The sequence below is a fragment of the Carettochelys insculpta genome, chromosome 4, assembly GCF_033958435.1.
Source record: "Carettochelys insculpta isolate YL-2023 chromosome 4, ASM3395843v1, whole genome shotgun sequence".
Classification (NCBI taxonomy): domain Eukaryota; kingdom Metazoa; phylum Chordata; order Testudines; family Carettochelyidae; genus Carettochelys; species Carettochelys insculpta.
In genome coordinates this window covers 135,359,660-135,386,326 of record NC_134140.1, presented here as the reverse complement: position 1 = coordinate 135,386,326, position 26,667 = coordinate 135,359,660, and the positions used below count along the sequence as shown (strand labels likewise).

Sequence of the window (26,667 nt, the reverse complement as noted above, 5' to 3'; positions counted from 1 at the left end):
GAAACTGGCAGAGTAGAATTTTAAAGCAACCTATTCCATGGATGACTTGACTACAGGCCAGTTGTAGCAATGCAACTGAGCAGTCTTCGTTACCAAAAAATAGAAAGAAAACTTGTTCTTCTCAAAACAAAAAAGCAGTCAAATAGCACTTTAAAGACTAACAAAATAGTTTATTAGGTGAGCTTTCGTGGGACAGACCCACTTCTTCAGACCACAGCCACACCAGAACAGACTCAATATTTAAGACACAGAGAACCAAAACAGTAAACAAAGTTGACAAATCAGAAAAAAAATGATCAAGGTGAGCAAAGCAGAGAGTGGAGGAGTAAAGGGGGGTGGGGGAGAAGGTCAAGAATTAGATTAAGCCAAGTATGCAAACGAGCCCCTACAGTGACTCAGAAAATTCCCATCCCGGTTCAAACCACATGTTAATGTGCCGAATTTGAATATAAACGACAGATAGCAACAAGCCATTTTTTCAAATTCAGTTACAAAATCAGGCCTACAAGAGCCGCAATGTATGTGAATATGAGACAGTCCTTAATAAATAACGTCAAACTGTGCTTTTTTATGAGCCCTAGTTTAAGAACAGCTCACACACAATTATTTGTATCAGAAAGTTGTTACTCCCATCTCCAGGCTTTATCTGCCTCAACCCCCAGATCTGTCCCCTCTCCCAAGGCTTCCCCCCCGACACCCTGCAAAACTGTCCCCAAACCCCAGGATTAACCGCCCCCCCCCAAACGTCAGCTTCCTTCACCAATCGTGTAACTGATGTGATTAGGTCTAGCGACATTACACATTACCAGGACAGTTTCCCCAACTTTGATATTTGTATTCTGTGAAATTCTCTTTATTTCAGTTATCATTTATCGAAATTTTCCAGATCTGAAGAAGTGGATCTGTCCCATGAAAGCTCATCACCTAATAAATTATATTGTTAATTTGTGAAGTGCTACAGGATTACCTTTTTGTTTTGTGAATTATACACCAAAAATTGGTGCCTTCAAAATTATGTATTTGGTAAACATAAAAGTTGAGGGACTAGGACATTTGTAACAAGTACGGAAGACTTTAGGCTCAGTTACATTATTAGAAATGTGAAATAATTTTATTGGCTTCAGTGGGTTTACTTCAGGCTTACACTAGTGTGCACTACGTGAGAATTTAGCTTGTAAAATCCAGCACAACTGTCACTTCAAACCCATCTAAGATCACAACTAGATTATCATCCATCTCATTTTGAAGTCTTGAAGGTGGAAAAATTGATTGATTCCCATGTTCAAATTTAGTACTTGCTTATTACCTCTATGATTATGAAATATCAGACCTTAAAAATACAACATTTTAGGGTATGGAAAACTTTAGCGATTTCACAAATGTGTTATCGTTTTGATTCCCCCCCCCCACACACACATGTATCAAGAGTGTCTGATTTTATAGCGGGTATGATATGAACAACAGCAAGAGACGCATTCATGAAAACATCCTTTTTTGAGGACAGATTGAAATTTTTCTGTTCACATTTCTTTTCTCTAGGAGAATTGGTTTTTTGACAGTATGGATGTTTGCACAAAACGGGCCTGCATGCCATAGAAAATTTCAGCTTTTCATGAACAAACAGTGCTTGAAACAAGAAATAAAATTGATTTGGATGTGTTGCTGCAGTGCCTCGCAGCAACTGACTCTTCCTTCCTTTTTTTTTTTTTTAATGAACTAGGTTCATCATGCTGACTACACCTTCCACGATGCAACTGCCTCCCCCTTTTTTATGAGGTGGTGATATAGTACATTACGGGAGCTATAGTTTAATCAAGGAGTTTGGACGATAGTGGAGAATGAGAGAGTGAGTCACCCCTGTTACAATGCCAGCTAACATGGTGGCATTTGAAAACTGAAATATTTCAGTTTGGGGACAAAGTATTTTGATATTCAAATTTTCAGTGAAAACTAGAAATTTGTCCAAAGGAGAAGACACTTTCCAATCACCTCTATCTAAAGTAATTTTCTCTGTATTTTATATGGCCCATATCGAAAATTTTATTGACCCTCTGCCAGAATAAACCACGCACATTTTCCACCTGTGAGTAATACAGTCATTGTATATTCAAGCCAACAAAACCTCTTTTCCTTATCATACCATAATTTACACTCATTGTTTAATAGACACACATAAAATATTACACAGACACTTATAAAGCATAAAGTATTTGTTTATAATCTGTAATTTCAGAGTGGGCTATTTTATCACATTCAAAGAGTGGAAAATAAAAACATACTAGGTATTTTGTGTAAGCAACATGCTGCATCTGGTTGATGGATGATGATGTATTTTTCTGTATAATGTTATTAGAAGTGTAGAACTGATTAGAATTTGTAGTGAACTGTTTGCCAGGCATACATAATTTAATTGTGAGAAGTTGCTTGGTTCTTAGTAAGACAATCTGCAGAATATATTACTCGCATCCCCCTATTTTGTGTTTGCTTGAAACAGAGCTTCTAGGGGTTCTTACATTATTTAGAAAATTTTGTTTTTCTATCTAGCATTTGGTCACAGTAATCATTTGTCTTTGAATGCTCCATTCTGATGCCTGGTGTAGGTTTTGGGGGTTTATTCATGTGTCTACTCTGCAGCTAATGTAACACATGCCCTGATTATACTGTCAGAAATGCCCATTTGTCCCTTTTTTATTCCCTTCTCCATCATGTGTTGTGTATGTCTTTCTATAGCGTCCATGCTCTGGTATTCATATTGACAACCTACTGTAGCTGTTCAATAGGAATGCTATTTTAAACTTAATTACTCCAGGCCCTGGCATTGACTTTTTAGGAGTAGTTCAAACCAGCCAGATTATGAGACTCAGGGCTAATTACTTTGGTTTTATGATCTGCAACAAGGCAGCTGCATGTTGATTACCTTAAAAGATTTCCCCACCTGGGGCAGACTAGGGCTCTGCAAGACAACCAGTGGAGCCAGTATGAGCCTTGTTGTACCCCTTTTGCCTACTGGGTGATGTTGAACAGGGCATCTAGGTTAACCAGAACGTCTACACCTCACCCCAGTTCTGTGTGGTGTTCTGTCTGTAAGACAATATGGACATGACCCCACTGCAGACAGCGTGTGTATCTATGCTGCAGCAAGCAGCACGCTTCCCAGCATGGCCATCCAGACGCACCTTGGCAGGATTTGAGCTCATGCAGCATGAAAGTGGCGGCTCTGTTGGGGACCAGGCCAGCCACCCAAACTCAGGCAAATGGGATCAAGGCAGCTCCACAGTTATTTTAGTACTGTAGCTAGCAGGCATGTTGGGTCGAGTGCATTTAGTGAAGCCTATGTCTCCTACTTGGCAGTGGGAAAATTCAAACTCTTACAGGTAATTCAAAGCAAACCTCATGACCTGTTGACTGTAACAAATCACCTCCTGAGACTGGTCACTAGCTTAGCTGCAGAATAAGGGAGAGTTTGAAGATGCTACCTACTGGAATTATTTTGCCCAGTCTGATGTCCAAACCCTTCCTTCTTGTCCCCGGACCAAGTGTCAAGCTGCAGATCTGCAACAGGTGTCTTGGGGGCAGGCCGGGGGGCGGGGGTGGGGAATGTTTAGACTGTTTCTTAACAAAACCTTTGCAAATAAGAGAAGAGAAAAATAACATTTCCCTCGAATGTCAGGTGAGCAGAAGACCTGACAGTGTGCAGTCTGGCACAGAGGTTTGGTTGACTCCCGTTTTAGATGATGGTTTCCATCCAGCAAAATATTCATTCATGTGCTTAACTTTGAGGATATGAGCTGTCGTGCTGAACTCAATGGAATTACTAAGATGCTTAAAGTTAGGTAAGTACCTCACTGTTTTGCTGCTTCAGGGCCTTAATTGGCTCTCTTTTGGGACAACTGCATAACTCACCTAAGTAACCTGGGTAGCCAAACCCAGTGACAGCAAACTTTCTTATTGCTGTAATGTATTCTATATGGATCCCTGTTACAGCACTCATAGAAGAAGAATAAGACATTGAATAGCTTAGTATTTTTTATGCAAAATACTTGGATGAAAATTCATACTGCAGTGAGCCAAGTCCTTTCTGCATCATGCCAGAATATATTTACCTTTTGGTTCGGGTTGGTTTTGGGATGTCAGATTTATCACTGTCAGATGTCATGAGTCACAGCCTTTGACCACTGTGTCCAGCTGCTTATATTTTATGAATCATCAAATTGTTGAGAAATGACTCCTAACTGCAGGGTATGCCTTTGATAAGACAGTGTGCTTGTTTTATCTTCAGTATTACATTGCCTGCTTCCCACTTGCTCAGGCCTGTGGGACCAATGTGGACACTGAAATGTAGTAAAAGTGAATGCATAGGCCACCCTTCAAAGGCATTTATTATCCATACGTATCCAATTACCGCTACCACACACAGTGAGGAGGCTCTTCACTATAGGAAGCAAACTCCCGTGAAATGTATGATCAGTCAGATCTCTTCAAATGCTGTGGTCCGGTGGCAGCTAATGATTGTTTATTGGTTACATTTAATGCCCACTAGGGATACTTTAGTGTTTGATTTCTCTTCATGCAGAAAATAGAGCAAATGCTTTGCAGCCTTTATTGCTTGCAAAAAAGCGTTGGTTGGATGTAGCTAAGTTGTCACTGTGCGCGGGAGGAAATTAAAAAGGGAAGAAAGGCAATGCCACATGGCACCATAATAGCACAGCACCGCATGTATCTGTTCCTCTCTTCCGAGGGGAAGAGAATGGTGGTGGTGGTGTTTGTACAATGTATAGTGCATGCAGCGGCCACAGAATGTTAGATCAACGGATGTGCATTGTGCGAAGAGCAGAAGCATCTCGTTTTTAATGGCTCTTGGAATGTAAACTTGCAGTCTTACATGTCAGTATTCAGCCTGCAGCTGGGTACTGGGGTCAGAAGTAGTTCCGCAGCCTGAGATTACCAACTTTGGGCACGGAGTCGCATGATTGCTTCCTTGTTTCAAGGAGCTCATTTATGCAGCTCATTGTGTGGCTGCTTTTGTTTTTCAAGGAAAGAAAAGCTCAGGGTGGTACTTCTCTGATTAGCTATTTACATCTCTGTCAACTAATTGGCAGGAGGCCCAAGTTTTGATGTTTTGTTCTGCATTTGCATTTTCAATGAGGTGTGACTCCAGTTGGTTCAAAGCTACTTCCCTATGAGATGTCCACAAAAAGACTGACTTCTTTACCCCTGTACAGATTAGATGGCTTACTGCTGAGTTTCATCTGAGTCATTCAAGAGAGTGGTACTTAATTTCTTACAGCCCTCCCCATTAGAACAACAGCAAAGTTTCAGTGAAACCTTTTGAGTTTGCAAGGCAAAAGGAGCCTTTGCTAATCTTGTCTGTGTTTGTCATAAGCATGTCAGGGTGAATGCTGTCTGCTACTCTGTTTCTGTATGTCTAGCACCTTTGGGCTCTGATTTGGCTCAGTGTTACCATAGTGAAAAATAATACACTTGGATCTTGGTCATTCCACAGCCACAGAAGCTGCAGTAGAATCCACCCCATAATTGAGCTTTCCACTCCGGATTTTATGGACCAGAGTTTCAAAGAGCTCACCATCCGACACTTGGCACTGAGTGTCTGAGTCACTCACAACTTGATTTGACTTAAAATGTGATGCCTTTCCAGTTCTTGCATTCCTTCAGGTTGCCTTTCTTTGGAAGCTTGATAAAGTAGCCGTGTTTCCAGTCTTGTGGGATCTACTCAGTGTCCCAATTTTTCCCAATAAGATTATACATCATGTTGACTGATGCTTTACTACCTGCCTTGATTGCTTCTTCAGGGATGTTGTGTACCCTAGGTGCTTTTCCACTTTTCAGACGGGCAATTGTTTTTCTGATGTGTTCTTTTATAGGTCTGGTGCTGTTAATTTGCAGTGATTATATTTGCAAGTCGTGCCTCTGGAGGTTCTATGGGGGCAGGGCGGTTCAGCAGCTCTTCAGAGTGTTCCTTCCGTCTACTCAGCTGCTTCTTTCAGTTTGTCAGCACATGCCCCTCCTTATCCTGAACTGGCTGATCCACTGTACGGCAAAAGTCAGCAAGCTTCCATCTGAAATTATAGAGCTCTTCTAAGTTTCTCTGTCCTGCATCTTTTCTAGCTTGTTGTGCAAGGTTTTCCACAAAGTTCTTGTTATTTGTTACATCCGTTTTAGTTTCTCTGTTGGGTTCTGAATACAGTCTCTGAGCATCTGGTGCTCTTGTTTTGTTGCAGTTGACTGCTGCTTTCTGTCCATTTGTCCTTCACTTTGCTCAGAGTTTCTGCTGTGATCCATTTTTTGGGATGCCTTGTCCTCTTTCCTGATGTTTTATTGCAAGTCTTTTTCCAGGCTGTTTTGGTATTTTCCCAAATTTGTTCAATGGTAGCATCTTCTGGGATAAGTTTTATCAGAAGTGCATTTGGACACCTCCACTTGGAAACCGGGTCATCTCTAAATCCTTCAGCTGCTCCATGTTGAATCTCAATCCCGTCTTGGTCACTTTTGTGGCGTACCTCTTGATCTTGAACTTGAGTTTTATCGTGACCAGATGGTAGTCTGAACCTACATTTGCTCCTTTTCTAGTGCAGATGTCCTGCATAGATCTTCTGAAGGAACTGCTGATACAGATGTGATCAGTCTGACTTTCTGACTGGTGATCTAGTGAAACCCAGATGACCTGATGGATCATTTTCTGTGGAAAAACAATACCACCTATCACCAAATTGTTGAAGGAACAAAAGTCACTGAAGCTCTCTCCATTTTCATTCATGTTACCTAGGCCTTCTTTTCCCATGGTCCATTCTCTTCCTGTATTTATACTTCCAATTTTTTCATTGAAGTTGCCCATCAAAATCAAGATATCCTTCTTTCCTTTCTGGTTCACCACACTTTGTAGTTTCTCATATAAGTCTGTTTTACATTCCTCAGCTGCTTCGTTGGCTGGTGCATAACGTTGCACAATGAGTACCTTCTGCACTTTGGTGTAGATTCTGGCAGTGATGATGCGTGATGATACTGCTGTCCACTCCATAAAAGCACCAGATGCCTCTCTTGTTAATATCAAGCCCACACCTTCTGTGTGTGGTGCACCCTCTTCATCAAGTCCTGAGCAGATGAGGGTTGCACCTGTTGCCAGGCATAGCTGCCCAGATTGTGTCCATCTTGTCTCTCACAAGCCCAAAACTGCAAGCTTGTACTGTTTCCTCTCCGCTGCAATCTGTGCTGTCTTCCCTGCTTGATACAGGGTCCAAACGTACCACCTAACAAACCGTATGGTAGTGCTGGATGAGAGAAGGGTCACCTGTGTGGCCCCTTCCTTTTGGTTTTCCCTACCATGCTTCATACTCAATCCAAGCAGATTGCCAATTCCTCCCAAGACGTGTGTAGTTGTACATTTCTTTGTAGATGTTTCTGTAACTTTCATTTCCTTTTGTTTATGGATAGGGGTGTTAACCCTAAGCCAATCCCTTTTGTCTTGGGGAGAGGTGATCCAAATTTGTCTGGGCTCTATCCTTTGATCTGTCCAGTTTGGGTGACCCTTCCAGGAGCTGTAGCTCTAGCTCCCACTGGCATGGTTCTCTGGCTCATTGAGATACATGAGCCACCTCACCATGACAAGGAGTGGACCGTTGGGTGGACTAACCACTTAGCTGCTCACATAAAAAGCCATTTGCTTTGTTTTTCCAGTGAGGTCACCATAACCCTTTTCCTTCTTTTCAGGGTTGTGATTTTCTCTGGAGTGCACAACAAAGTTGGAAAGGTAAACAGGTGTAGCCTTCCAGCCAAGAAGGAGAAATTCATGCACCATAATGCTGGTCTGGATTAAGCAGAATTCAGCTGAAGGCCTGTTTTCATTGCCTGATGATGGTGCTGGTGATCAGAGCTCTGTCAATACAGCAAAGCTCCACTCTTAAGCATTTCTTCAGATTCCAAACAGCTGTGTGAATCAGCCATCTGCATGCCCATCGCTGTTCACAATCCATGATTAGTCATAGCCCATTGAAGTCAATGGGGCTGTGCTAATTTACGCCAGCAGAGAATATGACTCTGGGTCTGTGTTACAATTTTGCCAGCCCTTGGAATTAAGCCAGCAGGATACTCAGATCGCACGGCTGCCAGTGGGTGGAAGGGCACAATGCTGGCCTTGAGGAACTATGCGTGGGGCAGAGACCCATCATGAGAAAGACTGTGACCAAATGGCCTTCAAGCTAAAGACGAGAGCTGTGCCACTCTGCTCACCAAGAGCTAGTAAAACTGGAAGTACTCAAGGAGGAGCGATTTGCTCTGCAGTTGTAAATGTGCCATGTTCCCTCCACCTGCTTATCATGATTTGCAGAAAGAGAGAGATGTACTCATCTTGCCTGCTGGCAGATGATTTTGCTGTGAAATTTATGATACAGTTGGAAACATGCTGAGAATTTGTATTTTAAAATCACACACACACATACAAAAAATACCCTGGCCTCAACTGACAATTATGTTTTAAAGTACAGCACCTGTAATGGGTTGGCAGAGCCTGTATCCAGAATGAATGTAGTGTTGCAACATTATTCATCCCTTCCCCAAATAATTACTTGACAACCAAAAAATGATCAAGTGAAATTATCACAGAGCCAGATCCATGACCAGCATAACTCCTTCATCTTCATCTTCATCTTCATCTTCTACATCTTCCTTGTAAGGTGGATGGAGTGGATGGAACAGTTCGAGATCCAAACACTGGCCAAGGCCTTCATCAGCCCCAGTACTTTTTACAGAGATTTGGTTTTGTCAGGCCCTTCCCTGCCCCAGTGGAACAGGGTTTGAAAGGAAAGATGCTCTTATTTTTAAGATACCAGACAAAGATTCATGAGTTAGTTCCTGCCTCTAAGAACACTCTTGGTAACTTCATGCAAATCATTTTGTCTCTTTGCCTCAGTTCCCCATCTATACAATATGGGTAGTAATACCACCTTTGTCTGCCTTGTTGGTTTCAACTGCACAGTCTTCAGAGCTGGGACCAACTGTGTGTCTATAGTCCTGTAGCAGTAAACACCTCATCTCAGCCAAAGCCCATAGAATCTACTTCAGTACAAGCGTGACCTCAGCGCTCTCTCTATCAGTGTGAACACCTGGCATTCGCTCGCCTCAGACAGGCACGCCTGGAAACAGGGAGTGAAGGAAGCTCTTGTTATGTATGAAACTACCTTGGTGAAGGAAGCAGAAGACAGGAGAGCCCTCGGGAAGATCCGTGCCCATGATACCAGAGTGACATCTGCCTACTGCTGCTCACAGTGCGGAAGGGACTGCCACTCCTGGATTGGATTGCATAGCCACAGAAGACGCTGCTCGAATCAGTCCAACTAGGGCGCAAACCCATGATCCCTCGGGATCGAAGGATGCCTACTCCTACAAGAAATAGCACACTGTAACGGAAACCACGTTGGAAACCACTTCTTGGCTGCGGCTATACTACAACAATCTGTTGACAGAAATTACTGTTGGAAGATAGCTTCCAACAAAACTTCTGTCAGCACATCACCTCCACACACAAAAGTGGATTGCTCTGTCAATCAGCTCTGTCAACAGAGAGTAACCAGGCTGCCCAGTTCTCCCTCAACAGAATGGCCAACCAGAAGCACAACAGACAGGGCTGCCTGGTGACCCACAAGCCCTGTCTGTTAATAGAAGACCCTCAAGAGCATCCACATGGATTGCTTGTTGACAGATTCCGTGGAGAAAGGCATTCTGTCTTGTGGGGGCAGAGGCAGAAGGCTGTTGACAAAAGTGTCCAGTTGTGTTGACAATGTGATGACAATGCATTTTTAGTGTGGACGCTCCCATGAGTTTTGTCAACAAAACCGGGGTTTTGTCAACAAAAGTTTCTAGTGTAGACGTAGCTCTTGAGTGTATCTCCTGCCAGTGATATTGAAAGCAATTTTAAGGTCTGCTAAGGCATAAGAAATCCACAACTCCTCTCCTGACATTAAGAAAGATTTACAGTATGGCTCTCATGTTAAGATTTTGCTAGATGGATTCAGTGCCAATTCAGGAGATGGATCAGTGAGGGGCAACGTAAACTAGTGACTGGGCCATGTAATTGGCCCTCCTTCATCTCAGTGGGCTGCAAAATTGTTGTAACCAAGACAATCTCCTGGGATCAGTGTTCCCTGTAAGCTGAGCAACTGGGGGACTGCCCAGAAAAGATTCAGGTGTTGTCCAGCTGCTTTACAGTGGGCAGCATGTATTTCTACTGGTGGTGTACATCCACACATGCCTTTGTGCACATAACTAAATTTATTCCACCCAGGAACGGAAAAAATAGAGGAAACACTGCCCTGGATTGGGCAGTTTTGCTAAGTGCAGTTCTGTACCTGGGATATCTGGGGTGTGCCAATTGAACCATAGTGGTGCTTTGACTGGATGTAAAGGGAGCACATGGTTCTCACATTCAGTGCTGTGTGTGGTCAGCCCGTACTTCACCTTGCATGCCCTTGTTTTATGTGCACGTAACTTTAATAATACCGCGGGGGGGAAAAACCTGTGTGTCTGACAATCAGTAGAATTTGGCAGCCCTGCGCATGGACCGTGGTAACTAAAGTATCTCATAGACCGTATATAGAACCCTGATGGTCTGCACCCCTTTAGCAGTGGGTTGCTTACCATTGAGTTAGATCCTTAGTGGCAACCATTTTTTTTAATCTCTGTGCACTGCAGGTTCTGATGTGGCACCGTGTAAATATACATCATAGTTTTGTACTTGTATAATCAATTTTAGTTTGTACAGCCATGCAGACCCTAAAGCCACGGTAACACTGTGCTGTGCTGATGGCGGTGTGCAAGCTATGTGACAGGTGACAGGTGGGTCAAGTCCATGTTGTGATGTTGGCAACAAAAAACTTTGCTTCTCCAGTTTTACAATTGGAAGGTTTCATTTTTGATTTAGCAAACCCTGGCCGTGTCTACACGTGCCCCAAACTTCGAAATGGCCATGCAAATGGCCATTTCGAAGTTTACTAATGAAGCGCTGAAATGCATATTCAGCGCTTCATTAGCATGCGGGCGGCAGCGGCGCTTCGAAATTGACGCGCCTTGCCGCCGCGCGGCGCATCCAGACGGGGCTCCTTTTCGAAAGGACGCCACCTTCTTCGAAGTCCCATGAGCTCATGGGAATAAGGGGACTTCGAAGTAGGCGGGGCCCTTTCGAAAAGGAGCCCCGTCTGGACGCGCCGCGCGGCGGCAAGGCGCATCAATTTCGAAGCGCCGCTGCCGCCCGCATGCTAATGAAGCGCTGAATATGCATTTCAGCGCTTCATTAGTAAACTTCGAAATGGCCATTTGCATGGCCATTTCGAAGTTTGGGGCACGTGTAGACGTAGCCCCTGAAACTTCTCCGTGTAGAAAGAAAAGTTTTTCAATTCTAGGCTCTGACCCTGTCGCTGGATCAGTTTGCACTGCCTCCTGAAGAAGATAATAGTGGAATAGGTCACCAAGTGAAGCTGTGGAACAGGTTTTTAAGAGCAGGTTAGAGAAACAGCTGTGAGGCATGCAGCTGTCTCAGTGCAAGGTGAAGGACAAAATGACTTCCTGAGGTCCCTTGCAGCCCTAGTTTTCTCAGATTGTTTGTGGAATTCAGTTGAATTGATCTGGGCTCAACTCAGAGCTGAAGATCAGAACTATCAAAATTGCTGTCTTGTGCTATATGCACAAGGATAAATTATGTATGATTGTAGTTTCACTATTTAATTAGGAAATACACACAATTTCTAGAGTTAAAGGGCTTTTTTAAACAATTTAGTAGTTTTCTCCCTATAAACACAAATGTGATGAGTAACAAGACAAACGCGACAACACATTATTATTACTTTAGACGTTGTACATAGCTTCCTTGGAATTTATATTCATCTGTCTTTTAACTAGTCACTTCCATTTTATCTTCCTGTCATCTTGAATGAACTAGGAATGGAAATATAATTTCCCAGGGGCCTTCAAAATTGGGGGAGTATTAAGTGCAGCTGAAATTAAGTGATTAATAATTTAGTTTTAGGCCATGAATCAACTTTATGTGATACTGAAGATCATTTTCAACCTTGGAAACATTAGTAGCAACAATTCTTGGGAGTTTGGATGTAAAACCTCTGAGGTGAGGCTGCTGAGTGTAATTAATATAATCTTCAGTCCTCCGGTACCAAAACTTATTTCCTTTTTGCGCCAAATTTGCTCAGATCTTTTTGATGGAAAAATGTCAGCTCACTTGACAGGTGACTGGCACGTTGTATTGCACCATAATTGGAGAGGAGCTAAAAGATTTAAAGGCAGCTCCTAGTTCCTTTCTCCGCCTTTTCTTTGTTTAAAAAGAGATTTTCAATGACAGATGGAAAAAGCTTACGAACTAGGCCTTGTGTTTCCCTCTCCCCAGCCCCACGCTTCCCCCAGAGGTAATTATCTTCCTCGATCAATAGTACTGTCAGAAATTGGGCACATAATTCAGCATTTAAATGAACAAGCAATGTAATATTTCCTGTCTCCCAGTGGAATATTTTGCAGCTCACATTCTTCTCTGTCACTCGCTCACTCTTGATGTATGTCCTGTGCTCAGTCCTTGAATGCCTTCTATCCCTTGTGTTTCATTACAGATGTTGGCTCAGGCTTGACACCTACTTCATTTGGAGCTTTATAGGACCAGCGACCTTGATAATTATGGTAAGAACACCTAATTAACTACTCCATCTCCCAGGTCAAGAAATAAAACTTTCACTCTGTATCTTGAATTTACATAGATTAATTTGGGGAAGCATGTTCTTACCTGACCCCACCTAACACAAGCAATTAGACACTCATTAGAAGAGCCTCCTTGCATTCTGAAATACTTGATCAAAATCCGTTGGGGAAAGGGAAGTGTGCGGTAGTCTGGGCGTCTACTGTGGACACTTTCTTATATTAGTCTCTTGCAAAGCTTGTTTGATGTTATCAGCTGTTTAGAAGTGCTGGTCTCTCTTGTGACACACTGTGCTCATCCCTTTGAATTCCAGAGGGAAGCAGCACATTGTTTATGCACAAAGGCAAATCTGAAATAGGTGCAAAATCAAACATGGAAAAAAGTTCTTTTTCTTCCCCCCACCTCACTTTAGAAGTGAGAACAAAATAAGTGTAACTTCACAGTTATGCACTCTGTCACCCTATCAGATAACGTAGCAACAAGGTAAAGAACCACACTTTAGAGACAGCTGGGTTTTGTGCATAGTGAAATCACTACAATATGGCTTCTATAAATTATGCTTTGTTTTAAAGATACAATAGTTCAGCCAACACATCAAGGAATGAGCATGCGCATTTCAATGCAGTTGTTGTAGTGGGTTCTCGTTTCACTCCAAAGTGTTTCATTAGCCATGCAGGTTGAGGCCTGCACCGCTTGCTAAATCTATCGTGGCACACGTAGCAGCGTGCGCAGTCAGGATTGTGCTGTTTGAAGGATGTTGTGGCTTGCATATGTTACGCATTTCTGTACTGACCCATTAGTCTCTGTTTTTATTAAATACACTTATACAGGCCTCTCCCTCTGTGATTGCCACCCCTTGTCTGGGTCATAGTAAGTCATTTCCAGCCCCAGCCAGCCTCTCTAGTACAGAGCTAGCAAACCACAATCTGTCTTTTAGAGCATCGCCCAAGCTCGCTTTTTTTTCTGTCATTGCCTTGCAGTTTGTCTCTTCTAACAGTGAGTTGCCCATGTGTGCCTGCAGTTACACTGCTGTTCTGGTCTGGCTATGGTCTGAAGAAGTGGGTCTGCCCCACAAAAGCTCACCTAATAAACCATTTTGCTAGTCTTTAAAGTGCCACTTGACTGCTTTTTGTTTTGATAGTGCATTTGAAAATGTAACCCTAGCCCCAGGGCCAGCCTCGTGGTCTTTCACCAGGGTGGCAGGTGAACAGCAGCCCAGCCCTGCAATGGCTTGTCGTCAGCACGCGCCATGAAGCCACTGAAGGGGTGTTACTGCAAACCATTTTAAACTTCCATAACGTCACTTGAAACGCTGCTGCCGGTGGTAGGACTAGCTCCGTCCGGCATGGCAGTATGTGGGAACTCTATTGTACTGCTGTTCCCTCTTTCAGCTGTTACAGAATACTGAGCAATCTTTTATGGTTTAGTCTCTATAAAATGGTAGTGAGAACTAATTTCCTAGCGCAACTCATCTGTTACGAAGAAAAGACTCATTTCCCCCCTCCAATTCTGCCATGTAACACAACCTTTTCTTTCCTTTTTTTTCATTCCAGCTTAATGTAATCTTCCTGGGGATTGCTCTCTATAAAATGTTCCATCATACTGCCATCCTGAAACCTGAATCTGGCTGTCTTGACAATATCAAGTAAGTGGCTTCCCCCTCCTCCTTCTCCCCTGCTCTTTCCCTCTTGCTTTTGCTGTTGACAAGTCTGTTACTCTGAAAAGAATATATTGTAACAAACCTTCCTGACAGAAAGTGTGACGCATTGTTTTTATCTCATGTGACCCCATTTTTGACTGCAGAAGTGGTTTATTGTGAACAAGAATGGGTGGGGTGAGGATGAAGGCCTGTCTTTAATGGACTCTGGTGTCCAGTTGTATTTAAGATGAGTGGTGGCTTGTTTGCATGGCACAGTTCTGTGTGCCCTCACTGACAAAAACAGTGGTTGGCTTCCATAAAGTCAGGTGGAACTGCAGCTCACAGAGGATGGAATTACACTTTGGCAATTATCATTTCAGTACTGTGCAGGAAAAAGGAATGCAAGTGTGGCTGGTTATTACTTCTCTCTCCTTGGAGTGCCACAGCTTCCCTCTGATGTGTTTCTCTCTGCAGTAGATTTATTGGCTCAAATTCCACCCTCAGGCCAAACCTGAAGGAATCCATATGGCATCAGTGCGGTTGCTCCAGAGTTACACTGGAGTTGCTAAGATCAAAATGTTGTGCCCTGAGTACAGTCCATATATTGTCCTTTACTTTGGTGAGCATCCAAGGGACAGTGTCATAGTCTCTGATTCTTGATTGACAACCATACTAGTGCCTGCGTGTGCCAATGCCCAGGGTTTTAACTGCACGCTTACACGTGCAAGTGAGAGTGCAGGTAGCAGTGTGTGATAGGAGGCAGAGGCAGCTAATTAATAAGACCATCTAATGAACTTGGCAGGGATGAAATGTTCAGCATCAGCACTTTATTGTGTGTGTAGCAAAGCAGAACGAGCTCGGAGTCGGCTAAAGGGCTCTTGCATCTCCCCTTTGACAGGTGAGGGGGAGGCCAGGAAGGGAACTCATTAGATGACGACTGACTAGCCCCTTCCCCCGGGAGGTGCTGGCTGCCACGGCTGTATCTGCTCTCACAGATGGTGCTTTAATTTAAACTAGGTCGGGCCTGGCAGTGAAACCCTCGAGCTGGACAGGAGCTGGAAGTGCAGCAGCACTCTCCCTGCACTGCCAGGGACCAGGCATTCGTTGCAGGGGTGGGTGTGGGGAAGGGCAACACTGAGCCAAGCCAGAGCTTTGCAGGAGGAGAGTCCCTGGCCCTCCCCTACAAGCTGCCAGTGCCACCTGCATCTGAATGACATCCGCTTGCCAGGCTAGCCATCCCGGCGTGTGCTGATCAGCTGTGCCAGGAGAAGGATTTTGGTTCCAGTGTAGCCATGTCTACACCAGGGCTGTGGCCAGCAGAGCTATGGGGGCTGCAGGAAGCAAGTTCTTTTCACACTCCTAGCTGACAGCTGTGCTAGCAAACCTCATTATGCCTCATATTCCCTGCGTTTTGGATGACTCTTTACAGTCTATAAGTGCAATGCTCTGCCCCTTTTCCCATCCACTAACTTGCCCAAGGGAACCCAGCTTGGCTCTTTTATCCCTTCAACTTTACACTGTATTTTTCTCAGGCTTTTCTCCTTTCAGCTTTTCCCATGTTGCCCCATCTCTCTTGCACACCACTTACCATTGCTGGATTTTAATTTCAGCGTCAGCAGTACACACCTCTAAGCTGCGTTTATTTCATTTTCTTTCAATGCAGTCAATGCTTCCTTAGCTGTCCTAGGCAATTAGCATTATCTCTTTGCACCAACACTATTTTTTTCCATATTCTCAGCCTCTGCTTTCCAGCTCAGATGGAAAGTTTATGGACTAAGATAAGAGTTTATTGGGAGAGGGGACTTCCATCAGTAAACTGGGGCAGCCTAAGCAATCACTTGGCCATGGAAGAGATTTTGGGTGCAGGGACATGGCTGAGTTCTTTAAGATCTTCTTTCAGCCCATGCTTGTGAACTCCTCCATGCAGGACATCTTCCAGCGTCTAGGAGAAGAAGGGAGCAGATTGTGGAGCTGCTAGATCCACCAGTGTTGGCTCCCCTTTCCTTGCAAAAATTGTGGGGTACTTGAGCCACCCCCGAGGTGGGTTTTCAGGCAGCGGGAACTTGGATGTGCAAATGGTTACTCAACACAGAAGTTGGCAAAGTTCGATTTGATGGGCAATATCTTTTATAGCCGTTTTCAGTCCTATACGGTTGTTGGCTCAGTCACATTTTATTGACATGGCAAGCGTTTGCCAAAAGTGTAAGGAAAAGCCACTCACTCCAGGTGTGTGACAAGCCCCCTCCTCCAGACTCGGTTCATACCCCGTGTTGCAGCTGTGATCCCCTTGGGCCATGTGCCAGTCCTGTCTGTGCCTGTGGCCCCTCTTCTGTCAGTAGAGATGGGATCAGACCTTAACAATAAACCTAACGACACTCGAAACTAGCAACTTTACTAGGCACATTCTATCATCTGTGCAGACTTGCTGCCTGAGGGAGCCTTTAAAGTAACCTGTCCAAAAATTTGAGAACTGTGCGTAAGAAGGAAAATAAAGACAAAAATATCAACAGGTTACTGAGGAAACTTTGTTGTATTAATCTCTGGTACATTTGTTAAAATGCCAAGCGTTGATACGGCTACTTATGTCAATTATAATCTCATTATAAAATATCTTACAGATTCTTTGGTGTCTGTTCCTGATGTGACTAAATTAAAATGTGTTGAAAACACAAGCAATACAAATATTTTAAAAGACCTTACTGATATCTTTCCAAACCTGATGCTTCATTACCAGTAGCATTCTTCATTTTAAAATATGGGAAAGACATAACCACAATCTATTTAATATCAGAAATGGTTAAGAGGTTACTTGGTCACAGTCTACAAGTACCTAGCTGTTAGAATATTTTACCTAGAGAGGTGATAAATTCTCCATCACTTGAACTCTTTAATTCAAGGTACGTTGTTTATTTCTGAAAGATATGTTCTACCTTGTCTACAAAATATTAATTTAATTCAGCAGTTATTGAGTGAAATGCTCTGGCTTCAGTTATACAGGAGCTAGTTAGAATGGTCCTTTTTGGTTTAAGTCTATGAAAACAAAAACTTGTAACTTCCAAAAAATTCCACTGACTTCCTTCAGGACTTTTAGCGTGGTTCCAAAATGTCAGATCTATTATTTTGTTTGTTTGTTTGTTTTCTGTAACCAAATAAGACCTGTCATAGGAAAATTTTGTCTTTGATTCTTGTGTGATGTGAACTGACTGGAAGTGTGTTCTCTCAGTGTTGTTCTGCATTTGGCTGGGGTGGCATTCTCTGAACATAAATCCACAGCCTATTTAATGATTATAAAATATTCAAATCCCTGTGGTGATGTAAAAATAAAAGCTGTAAAACATTTTAAGAGGCAATTAATAAGCACCTTGGCAATCTGGTGCTTGCTTATGTCACTTTAAGGTTGTCCATACACTGTGAAACAGAACATGGGTAACTAAATAACTCCATTGAAATGGATGAACTGGTAAATCACAGGATGTCCCCTGGAGTACCATGAATTACTGTGCCAACAGAAGAGCCATTGAAAGGGCAGCACCTGAGCCAGAGCCCTAAGGATGTCTGCAAAGTTGTAAAAATAAGTATTCTCAGCCTCAGATGATCAGATACAGTCACATTATTTTGGGCTAACATGGCCTAATCTGAAAGTCCAGCAGTGTAACACTCCACATCTGTCAGTTACTCTCCAAGAGTCAAAGAAACACTTCAACAATGTAGATGGATAAGAAGTTGCCTCATGTTCACTTATGTTACTTTTTCCAGCTTGACAAACAGGTTTCAGAAAAATAAATCTATACCCTGTTAGTTTGTAGCTATAGGTAAAACCTTGCAAGTCCCCTGATGTCTGCTTTATATTCACAGGTGTCCACACCGTGGATGTGGATACATATATCCGTGTCTCATTTTGTGGATGCGGGTACAGATTTTGTATTTAAAACCCTGCAAATTTGCAGATATCTGCTTTCTAGACACAGGTGTCTACATCTGTGGCTGTGGATATCTGCAGATCATTTTTGCATACCAATTTTGTGTCCGCACAGGACTCTAGCTATAGGTCCGTGTATAAAGCCTTTCCTTGATCACTGTCTGTTGCCTTGTTCTACAGCTATGCTCTCACTGGAGCAGGAAGCAAGCTCCTCAAGGTTAGGGAAGTATCTAGAACAGAGCGCATGCTACCAGTAATAAATAAGTCCAGCATTCTTTCTTGGCTCTTCACGCTCGTAGGTTTGTTTGGGGAGGTAGCAGCCTCACCATGGTCCAGGCCAGAGGAGATCTGCTTTCTAATTCCAAATAAAAAGTTTCTGTCGTGCATGGGGAAATGTCTGAGTTGATGGGTAATCAGTAAGCACCTTAGGGCAGGGCCAGCATCTACATCTGTGGGTGAAAATCAGACTCGCTTGGAAGTCCCACTGACTTTGCTAGAGGCATTGTTCATCCTGTGTTTATACCATACACAGCAGCACAGGACACTGTGTCATACCTGAACATCTGGGCACTTTCATGCTATAAGGTATTAAATAATTATAACTAACAAGTTTGTCACTGTGGTCCTTTGATGGAGCTGATTTTAACTCCCTCTCCTTTGTAAGTTTAAAAACAAAATCCCTCTTTCTGCTGTTGAGTATTTATAGGCCAGGCTCAGTGAAAACTGGGATTGCTTTGGGCACTTTGAAATGAATGAAATATGATGAAATGTAATAAATAAATTAAATAGCTCCATCTTGGAACCTCTTCACATCTGTGCCCTTCATGAAATTCAAGCTATGAATAGGTTTTGCAGACTAGCCCTCTTCACTGCAGCAGTCCCATACTTGAATTCATTCAGTCCACATGCAGCGTGGACCATAAGAACTATCAAAACAAGTTTTTGAAAGGTACTGATGATTAAAATATTAGGTAGAAAGGTGAGTAGATTAGGTAGTGGTGGCAATAAACTTGTGCCCATGAAATTGCTACCACTGAAAAACATGCTGAAGCCTCAGTTGGCAGGGGAAATGTGGTGGGCGGGGGAAAGGAAGTAAAACAGTGGAGAATGTCTCTTGTAGTTCTGTCAGGATGAAATTTACCTCTGCATATCGAAGGTGTAAGTGGGACTAGAGCATAGACCTTATGCCTGAGAATGGAATTAACTCTCAGGGACCAGCGTAAAGGATCCAGAATAACTTAGGAACAGTAGGATCCCGTATCTTCATGCAGTAGGCCATGATCCAGCAAGGTATTTTATCACATGGGTAGTCTCACTGATATCAAGGGAACCACGCAACACGTGTGTTGGTATTGTACTGGACTGATGATGTAATACATTCTCTTCTCTGCTGGCTTGTGCAAACCCCACCACCTGCCAAGTCTTGTTCATGTTCTGAAACATTTACTTTTTGTCTCACAGCTCTATTCTTTGTGGGAAACGCATTACTGCAGAATTGTTTCCTGTGTCTCCCCAAATGGCTGTGTCGTCTTTACATTAGGTTGACAAGTCATGCTTCTTCATCAGAAGCTATTTAAATAATGGTTATTCTGCTCACAATACCATTAGAAGTGGAGGGTGCTCATGTCCTTCCCAGGGGATCGCTTACCTCACTCCACTGGTATTTGAATTCATTTGTTTGCAGTTGAGTGTCATGGGGAATTATGTATGACATCATTTTGGGGCCGTTACAGTAACCAAAACTGATCCTATTATGAAAGAATTGGCTCCAGGGATGCAATGATTATTTGATTAATAAAAGGCAGATTCTGTAATTAGTTTGAAAGAATTCCTCAGTGGGATTGGACACCTGCCATACCTAAAGTTATGCAGGAATCTTAATGTGCTTCTGAATGGCTGGAGGGGAGAGACTGAAGCATGCTTCATCACACCGGAACGGGAGAGCCCATAAGTCATCTGTTCTGTTTCTTATACATGATAACCTTTTCTTTTAAGTCTCCCTGTGTGTTCCTCAACCTTTCCTCCCCTCCCACCCCCACACTTTTAATTGTCTTGTTCTGCATCTGTACTTAGGTTTGCTAGCATTCCATGTAGCCAAATCACTGTCACTGACAATTTTCCGATGTGTGGTGTATAGCAGTGAGGTTTATTTGATTTGTTTTGGAAAGGTGAAATATATGCTTTTATAGCCAAATGCAGTTGCAAGCTCCTGAAAAAGGAAGTCATGTACTGTGAGTTTTAAATTTAGCTCTCCTTCTCTCTTCCATGCATATTGTGGCTCTGTTGTTTTATAGCCACAGTAAACAAAACCTGTCTCCGAGTTTGCATTAAAATCAGTGGGATGCCCTTTAAAACACAATTAGTGTAGGTCTTCACAAAGAATAGCAAGTAGGACTGGCAAATTGTGTTCAGTGAAAATGTCCATCAAAGGGAATACAAAAAAAAACATCCTCCTCGAAATTTATTTTCCATTGTCTTTGTTGTTGGTACCCGAACTTTTCACTTCTTTGTTAGTTCAGTTTTGTTTTGTTTCATTTTGTTTTTAAGAGAGAATTAATTAGGGGCCTCAAGATAATTTTATCCCTGCATTAAATCCTTTCACCTGCATTTTACATTTGTTGCATCTCTCTTGCTCTTTGTCAGCCAAGTATCATTCCTCTTTCTTTAGCATTAACCAACCAAGTTTCCATTGGAGCATTATTTATTCTATTAGTGCCATGTTCTAAGGGAGAAAGACAGACTGACGTTAATTAGTGAGGCTCTGATTGAGGAAAAGCATATGCTAAAATCCCGCTGAAATCAACACATCAGTGTTTCCCTGAGTTGAAACCATAAGGACCTAATACTACACAAAAGTAAGTCCTGTTATAATAAGAGGGCCTACAAAGTTGTGCTTATGGTTAAAAGATGAAGGAATCAAAGCAGTGTGTCAAATATTAGGCCTAATTGATGGACAGAGTAATGAAAGGGTACTCTGTTCCACCCACCATTCCCTTTGTGGTTCTTAAAACAAGAGCCTTGTTTGGAGGGATGGGGAAATGGGAAATAAAAAAAAATAAAAAAAAAACCCAGAAACAATAAGTACTACTTGTACCTTGATCTTCTCCTGGGATCTCAGGCCTTCTTCATCCTAACCCTAAAAGATGTCCTAACCAAACCAGGCCAAAGAAAGGTACCTCGATAACATCACTATGTTGCCCAACTCAGTCAAATCCCAAACACTGCCTCATATCAAATCAGGCTTCAACAGCTCCAGACCAGCTCAGATAACTTCTTCTCTTGTCCCTAAAAGGTCACTTATTGCCACCTCTAATATCATCTCAGAGGTGGCCAAACAGGGGGCTTCTAAAATTCTCTCCAACTAAAAAGAAAAGAAAATGTTGTTAAAAGGAAAGTCTTATTTAATGCTTTACATTTCAAATGTTTTGGGTTTTCTTTTTACTTTTTTTCTTTATCTTCCATACAAAAAGTTAAAACATGAATGATGTTTGCCTTAATACCAGCCATGCTGAAGTATCTGTCTACCAAACCTCAGCCTTTATTTAATGCTAAACAGTGTCTGAGGTAGATTAACACCTGTGGCCATTTATTCCCTTGGAATTAATACAACAGTATGTCCATCGGGGGTGATGTATATCCTCAGTTTCCAAAGCATTCCATGTGAGTTGGGGATGGATCAGGTACTAAAGTTTTGCATATAAAACATAGGGGGCGTGGGATAGTTCAATGGCTTGAGCATTGGCCTGCTAAACCCAAGGTTCAGTCCTTGAGGGGGCCATTTAGGGATCTGGGGCAAATACATTTTTAAAAAAATTGGCAGGGGTGGTGCTAGGTCCTGCTGTGAGTGCAGGGTACTGGATTCCATGACCTCTGAAGGTCCCTTCCAGTTCCATGCGATTGGAGTATCACCATATATAATATGTAAATTAAGGGAAAACATTTCTCTCAGCTGACTGAATAGTTATTTTCACACTCTTGAATCATTTATCCCACAACGAAGCAGCATATTTTTCGTCATTTGATGATCCATGTCCAGATGCTTAATGCACTGTAAGGGATTCAGTCACATGAAAGAAGGCACAAAGTGAGATTTGGGGATCGGGAGAGTGCCTATTTGGCTGTTTCCTTAGCGGGATCCTAAGAGCGAGGTTAAACTCTGCCAGCTTTCCAGGTGGTGATTCTCACTGCTTAGGAAGGAAAACCTGGCCCAGTAGTCTCTCATATATGGGATGTTTTGAGTTCTTGAGGTGTAATCACGCATCTCACAATAGTTAATCTTTTTCTTAAAGCTCTAGCTCCAGGAGTTGCATGTTTATGTGAGAATTGCATTATTCATTTAAAAACTAAGTTTCCCATATTTGGAAAACAAAACAAAACCAAAAAAAAACCCTCTTTGAAAAGTGGATATTAAAAGGTCAAAGGCAAGAGGCAAAGAAAAGAAAAACCATTTATTCTTAATCTTGATTTTTTTAAAGCCACTCCTATGCCTTTTGCAGGGTCTGATTCATGATTTTTGAACATTAGGGATTGTAGTTCTGAAAATCAGATTCTGATGTGTAAATTTGGTCAGAAATGAAATGACTGAAAATTAGAAGCCACTTTGAAAAAGCATCCCTCTAGCTTTACTATCCATTTTCCTGTATGTTCCCCTTTGATTACCAAGACAGCTACAGCTGGTGATTGCATCATGATTCTGTAAATGACAGATCAGTTCATATTACTACAACCAAAGGAAACAACTTAGTTTGAAATTAACTGATCCAACCAGTGACCCAAATCTTGGAACATGCTGAGCAACGGTAAGTGCCATTGGAGTCAGTGCATTTCATCCATGATATATTAGATATGGTGCAGATGTGGTAAAAGCTCATTTTCGTAGTTTAGTTATATGTCCTATTTCAGGAGGCACTTGTGAGTTGTTCAGTTTCCAAAATTAGTTATTTTAAAGTACGTAGAAAACCTTTAACAAACAGAAATATAACTGAAAAGAAAAACTATTAAAATTCTAATAGAGAAAATAAATATTCACCTGCAAAACTGTTTAATACACCCATGCTCTGTCACAGCATCAAGCAAATCAGAAAGTGAAAACAACTGATCTAGTTTCATGTATCAAGCCGATTGAAAAAGTAACCAAACTGCTTTCAGTGCCATGAAAAGTAAGTTAGAGTTTAATTTTTAAACTTCTTTTCATTTTAATAATAAGAGATTAGATCAGTAAAGTTGGTAAGGAATTGTTTTAATGATTTTTATCTTGAGTGTCATTTTTACCAAAGCAAGATTAATTTTCCAGTGGGATAGCTGTGTTTTTCAAATCATATGAAAATGCAAAGATGATGAAGATCACTGCATATCGGTCTATTAATCTTTGTTAATTTCTGCAGTGATTTATATTATTCACTTGAAGACACAGTTCCTTGGAAATGGTTAGTGATGCTGCAGGCTTTGGAAGTACATATTATACCAGCTTCATATGGGAACTGATCTTGTAGAACAGAAACATTTTCATCCTTCGTTGCTTCTGCACTGGCATTTGCCTAGAAACATGCAGTGATGATGCTGTATAACTCTCTGCTTGAGGGCTCCATCCTGTTGGGTGCTGAAAGGTGCAAAGGACCAAAGTATGCATGCTCAGCAGCTGCTCAGGCACATACCTGAGCCAGTAGGCTTGGATGTAAGGCCTAATTCAGCAAAGCATTCAGCACTCCTCAATTCCTGTCGGTGGGGCTGCAAGGATGGTCACCGAGGATTGGGCCCATTATGCTGAGAGGCGCACAGAGCACTAAATAACGAGAGGTTTTGTGCACTGCGTATTCAGGAAGTGGGTGCACTGGCAGTGAGATGAGTCCTGATGTAACAGCCAAGTGAATGTGAGCCAGTATTTGCTGTAGGAGAAGTGAATATTTCTGTTCTCCTCATGATCCAAAGCCATACTGATGCATTCATAATATTTGTAATTAATAGAACTAAAATAGCCACAGGTGTTAAAAACCCATAGTTTGAAAGGGACTGTAATTAGCCCAAACTGGCTGGTTATACTCTCACACTGCCTGGGACAGACAGAATTTCATTAGAGGCCTTACTGTGTCCACGTCTAGCCCTGCTCTCATTCTCCCTTCTCAATGCTGTGCTCAAGCAGCTGCTCCTCCTGGTTAGTAGAAGTAAATGGAAATCCTAGCAGTAACCATTCAAATCTCACTTCCTGCGGCATGTGCTTCCAAAGCAGATAGAGGCACATGAGAACCTACACTGGGGCAAGATCTCTCTTGCTAAGGAACAAAAAGTTAACCAGAGCCAATGACTGGAAGGTGTCACTACACCCATTCAGGCAACAAATAAAGGCTACGTCTACACGTGAAGCCTACATCGAAGTAGCTTATTTCAATGTAGCGACATCGAAATAGGCTATTTCAATGAATAATGTCTACACGTCCTCCAGGGCTGGCAACGTCGACGTTCAACATCGACGTTGCGCAGCATCACATCGAAATAGGCGCTGCAAGGGAACGTCTACACACCAAAGTAGCACACATCGAAATAAGGGTGCCAGGAACAGCTGCAGACAGGGTCACAGGGTGGACTTAACAGCAAGCCACTCCCTTAAAGGGCCCCTCCCAGACACAGTTGCACTAAACAACACAAGGTCCACAGAGCCGACAACTGGTTGCAGACCCTGTGCATGCAGCATGGATCCCCAGCTGCAGCGGCAGCAGTCAGAAGCCCTGGGCTAAGGGCTGCTGCACACAGTGACCATAGAGCCCCGCAGGGGCTGGAGAGAGAGCATCTCTCAACCCCTCAGCTGATGGCCGCCATGGCGGACCCCGCTATTTCGATGTTGCGGGACGCGGATCGGCTACATGTGCCCTACTTCGACGTTCAACTTTGAAGTAGGGCGCTATTCCCATCCTCTCATGGGGTTAGTGGCTTCGACGTCTCGCCACCTAACGTCGATGTTAACATCGAAGTAGCGCCCAAAATGTGTAGCCGTGATGGGCGCTATTTCAAAGTTAGTGCCGCTACTTCGAAGTAGCGTGCATGTGTAGACATGGCTAAAGTGTGAAGGCTTAACAGTGAGGCCAGATAGCCAGTGGAGCTCTCCAAGGGACATGGCAGGTTCTCTGTCACTTGAAAATTTTATGGGAAGTCCCAACTTCACTTGGAAAATTTTCTGAAGTGTCTAGGGATATGTCCACATGGCAAAAACAAAACAAAACAAAAAACAAAACCCACTTGCAGCTGGGAGTCTCTGAGCTAGGAGCAGGTAAAAGTAGATGTTCCAGCTCATACTGAAACCTGGACTCTGAAATACGGGAGGAGATGGTTTTTCACAGCTTCAGCTCCAACCCAATCTAGAGCATGAGGTTGGCTGTTTCTAACACCATAAGCCCAATCTTAGACTCACCTGCCACCTGTGTTTTTCATTGGTTGGCGGGTGGGTGGATTGGTTGCTTGTTTGGGTTTTTGCAATACAGACATAACTAGTGAATAAAGTGCTTTTGGAAATGGGTCTTAGCTTCTAGGTCACTTACCCCAGCTCAGGGTTGATATTATTCACCTCATTTAACCACAGGTACTTTGACTAGATGGATATAGTTACTGGGGTAAGGGTCTCTGGCCAGTGTTGTGCAGGTCAGACTGTGAGTGAACATAGCATTTCTTTAGGGCCTTAAAATTTGTAATGCATTTTGGTCCGGTGTTCTCAGAAAGTTAGCGGTCTGCTTACTAGACTTTTCCGGACCTTTCATAGCAAAGTACCCTGCTCAGCAGCATCCCAGCATGATCCATCTCTCACAGATAAACCCACAAGTAATATACTGTCATCTCTTGCATATACACTTAATTAAGTGCTTTCACGAGTCCTAACCAATAAACATGCTACATGTTTTATTTTTCTTAGTGTACACAGTTTGTAAACACTTAAACGAAAATTGCTAATATTCAAAGTTATTGAAATGAAAAAGACACCTGGGATCGCATTTATTTTCATGTGCATGTCCAGATGGTAACATTAGTTGCAACATATTTCATACATTCCTCTTGGCCACAGTTTTATTTCTTTATGGAAAGTTTTTATTAATAATCGATTATCAGGTTATTTTGCTTGCTTAGCTATCATTTTCATGATGGCTACATTAGCGTTGAGTGGCTATAGGAAGCACTAATCTTTCCACTGACAGGTGTCCTCCTTTGGAAACAAAAGCCAATCAATAAATATCGATTGAGAGAGTGTCCTGTAAGATATTCAATACCCACGGTCTCGCTATGAAACTGTTCATCGAGATGATTGTTTTAAAAATTCACAGGTTTAGTATTTTAGCTGCAAAGGCCGGCTTCAAAAATGCAGATGTAGCCAAGCTCTTTATCGGATCTCTATCATGCGGAAACAGATACATCGTTATACTTTAC

At 42.6% G+C, this 26,667-nt stretch overlaps 1 protein-coding gene across 10 annotated transcripts in view; it reads left to right on the top strand.

Annotated features, from left to right (window-relative positions):
* The window catches only part of ADGRL3 (adhesion G protein-coupled receptor L3), a 738,987-nt gene that overhangs the window by 619,661 nt on the left and 92,659 nt on the right, over positions 1-26,667 (top strand). For all 10 annotated transcript variants that reach the window (XM_074993922.1, XM_074993917.1, XM_074993919.1 and 7 more), the window contains 2 exons: positions 12,621-12,687; positions 14,257-14,348. In XM_074993922.1, coding sequence (XP_074850023.1) covers positions 12,621-12,687; positions 14,257-14,348 — 159 coding nt within the window. The remainder of the gene's footprint in view (positions 1-12,620; positions 12,688-14,256; positions 14,349-26,667) is intronic.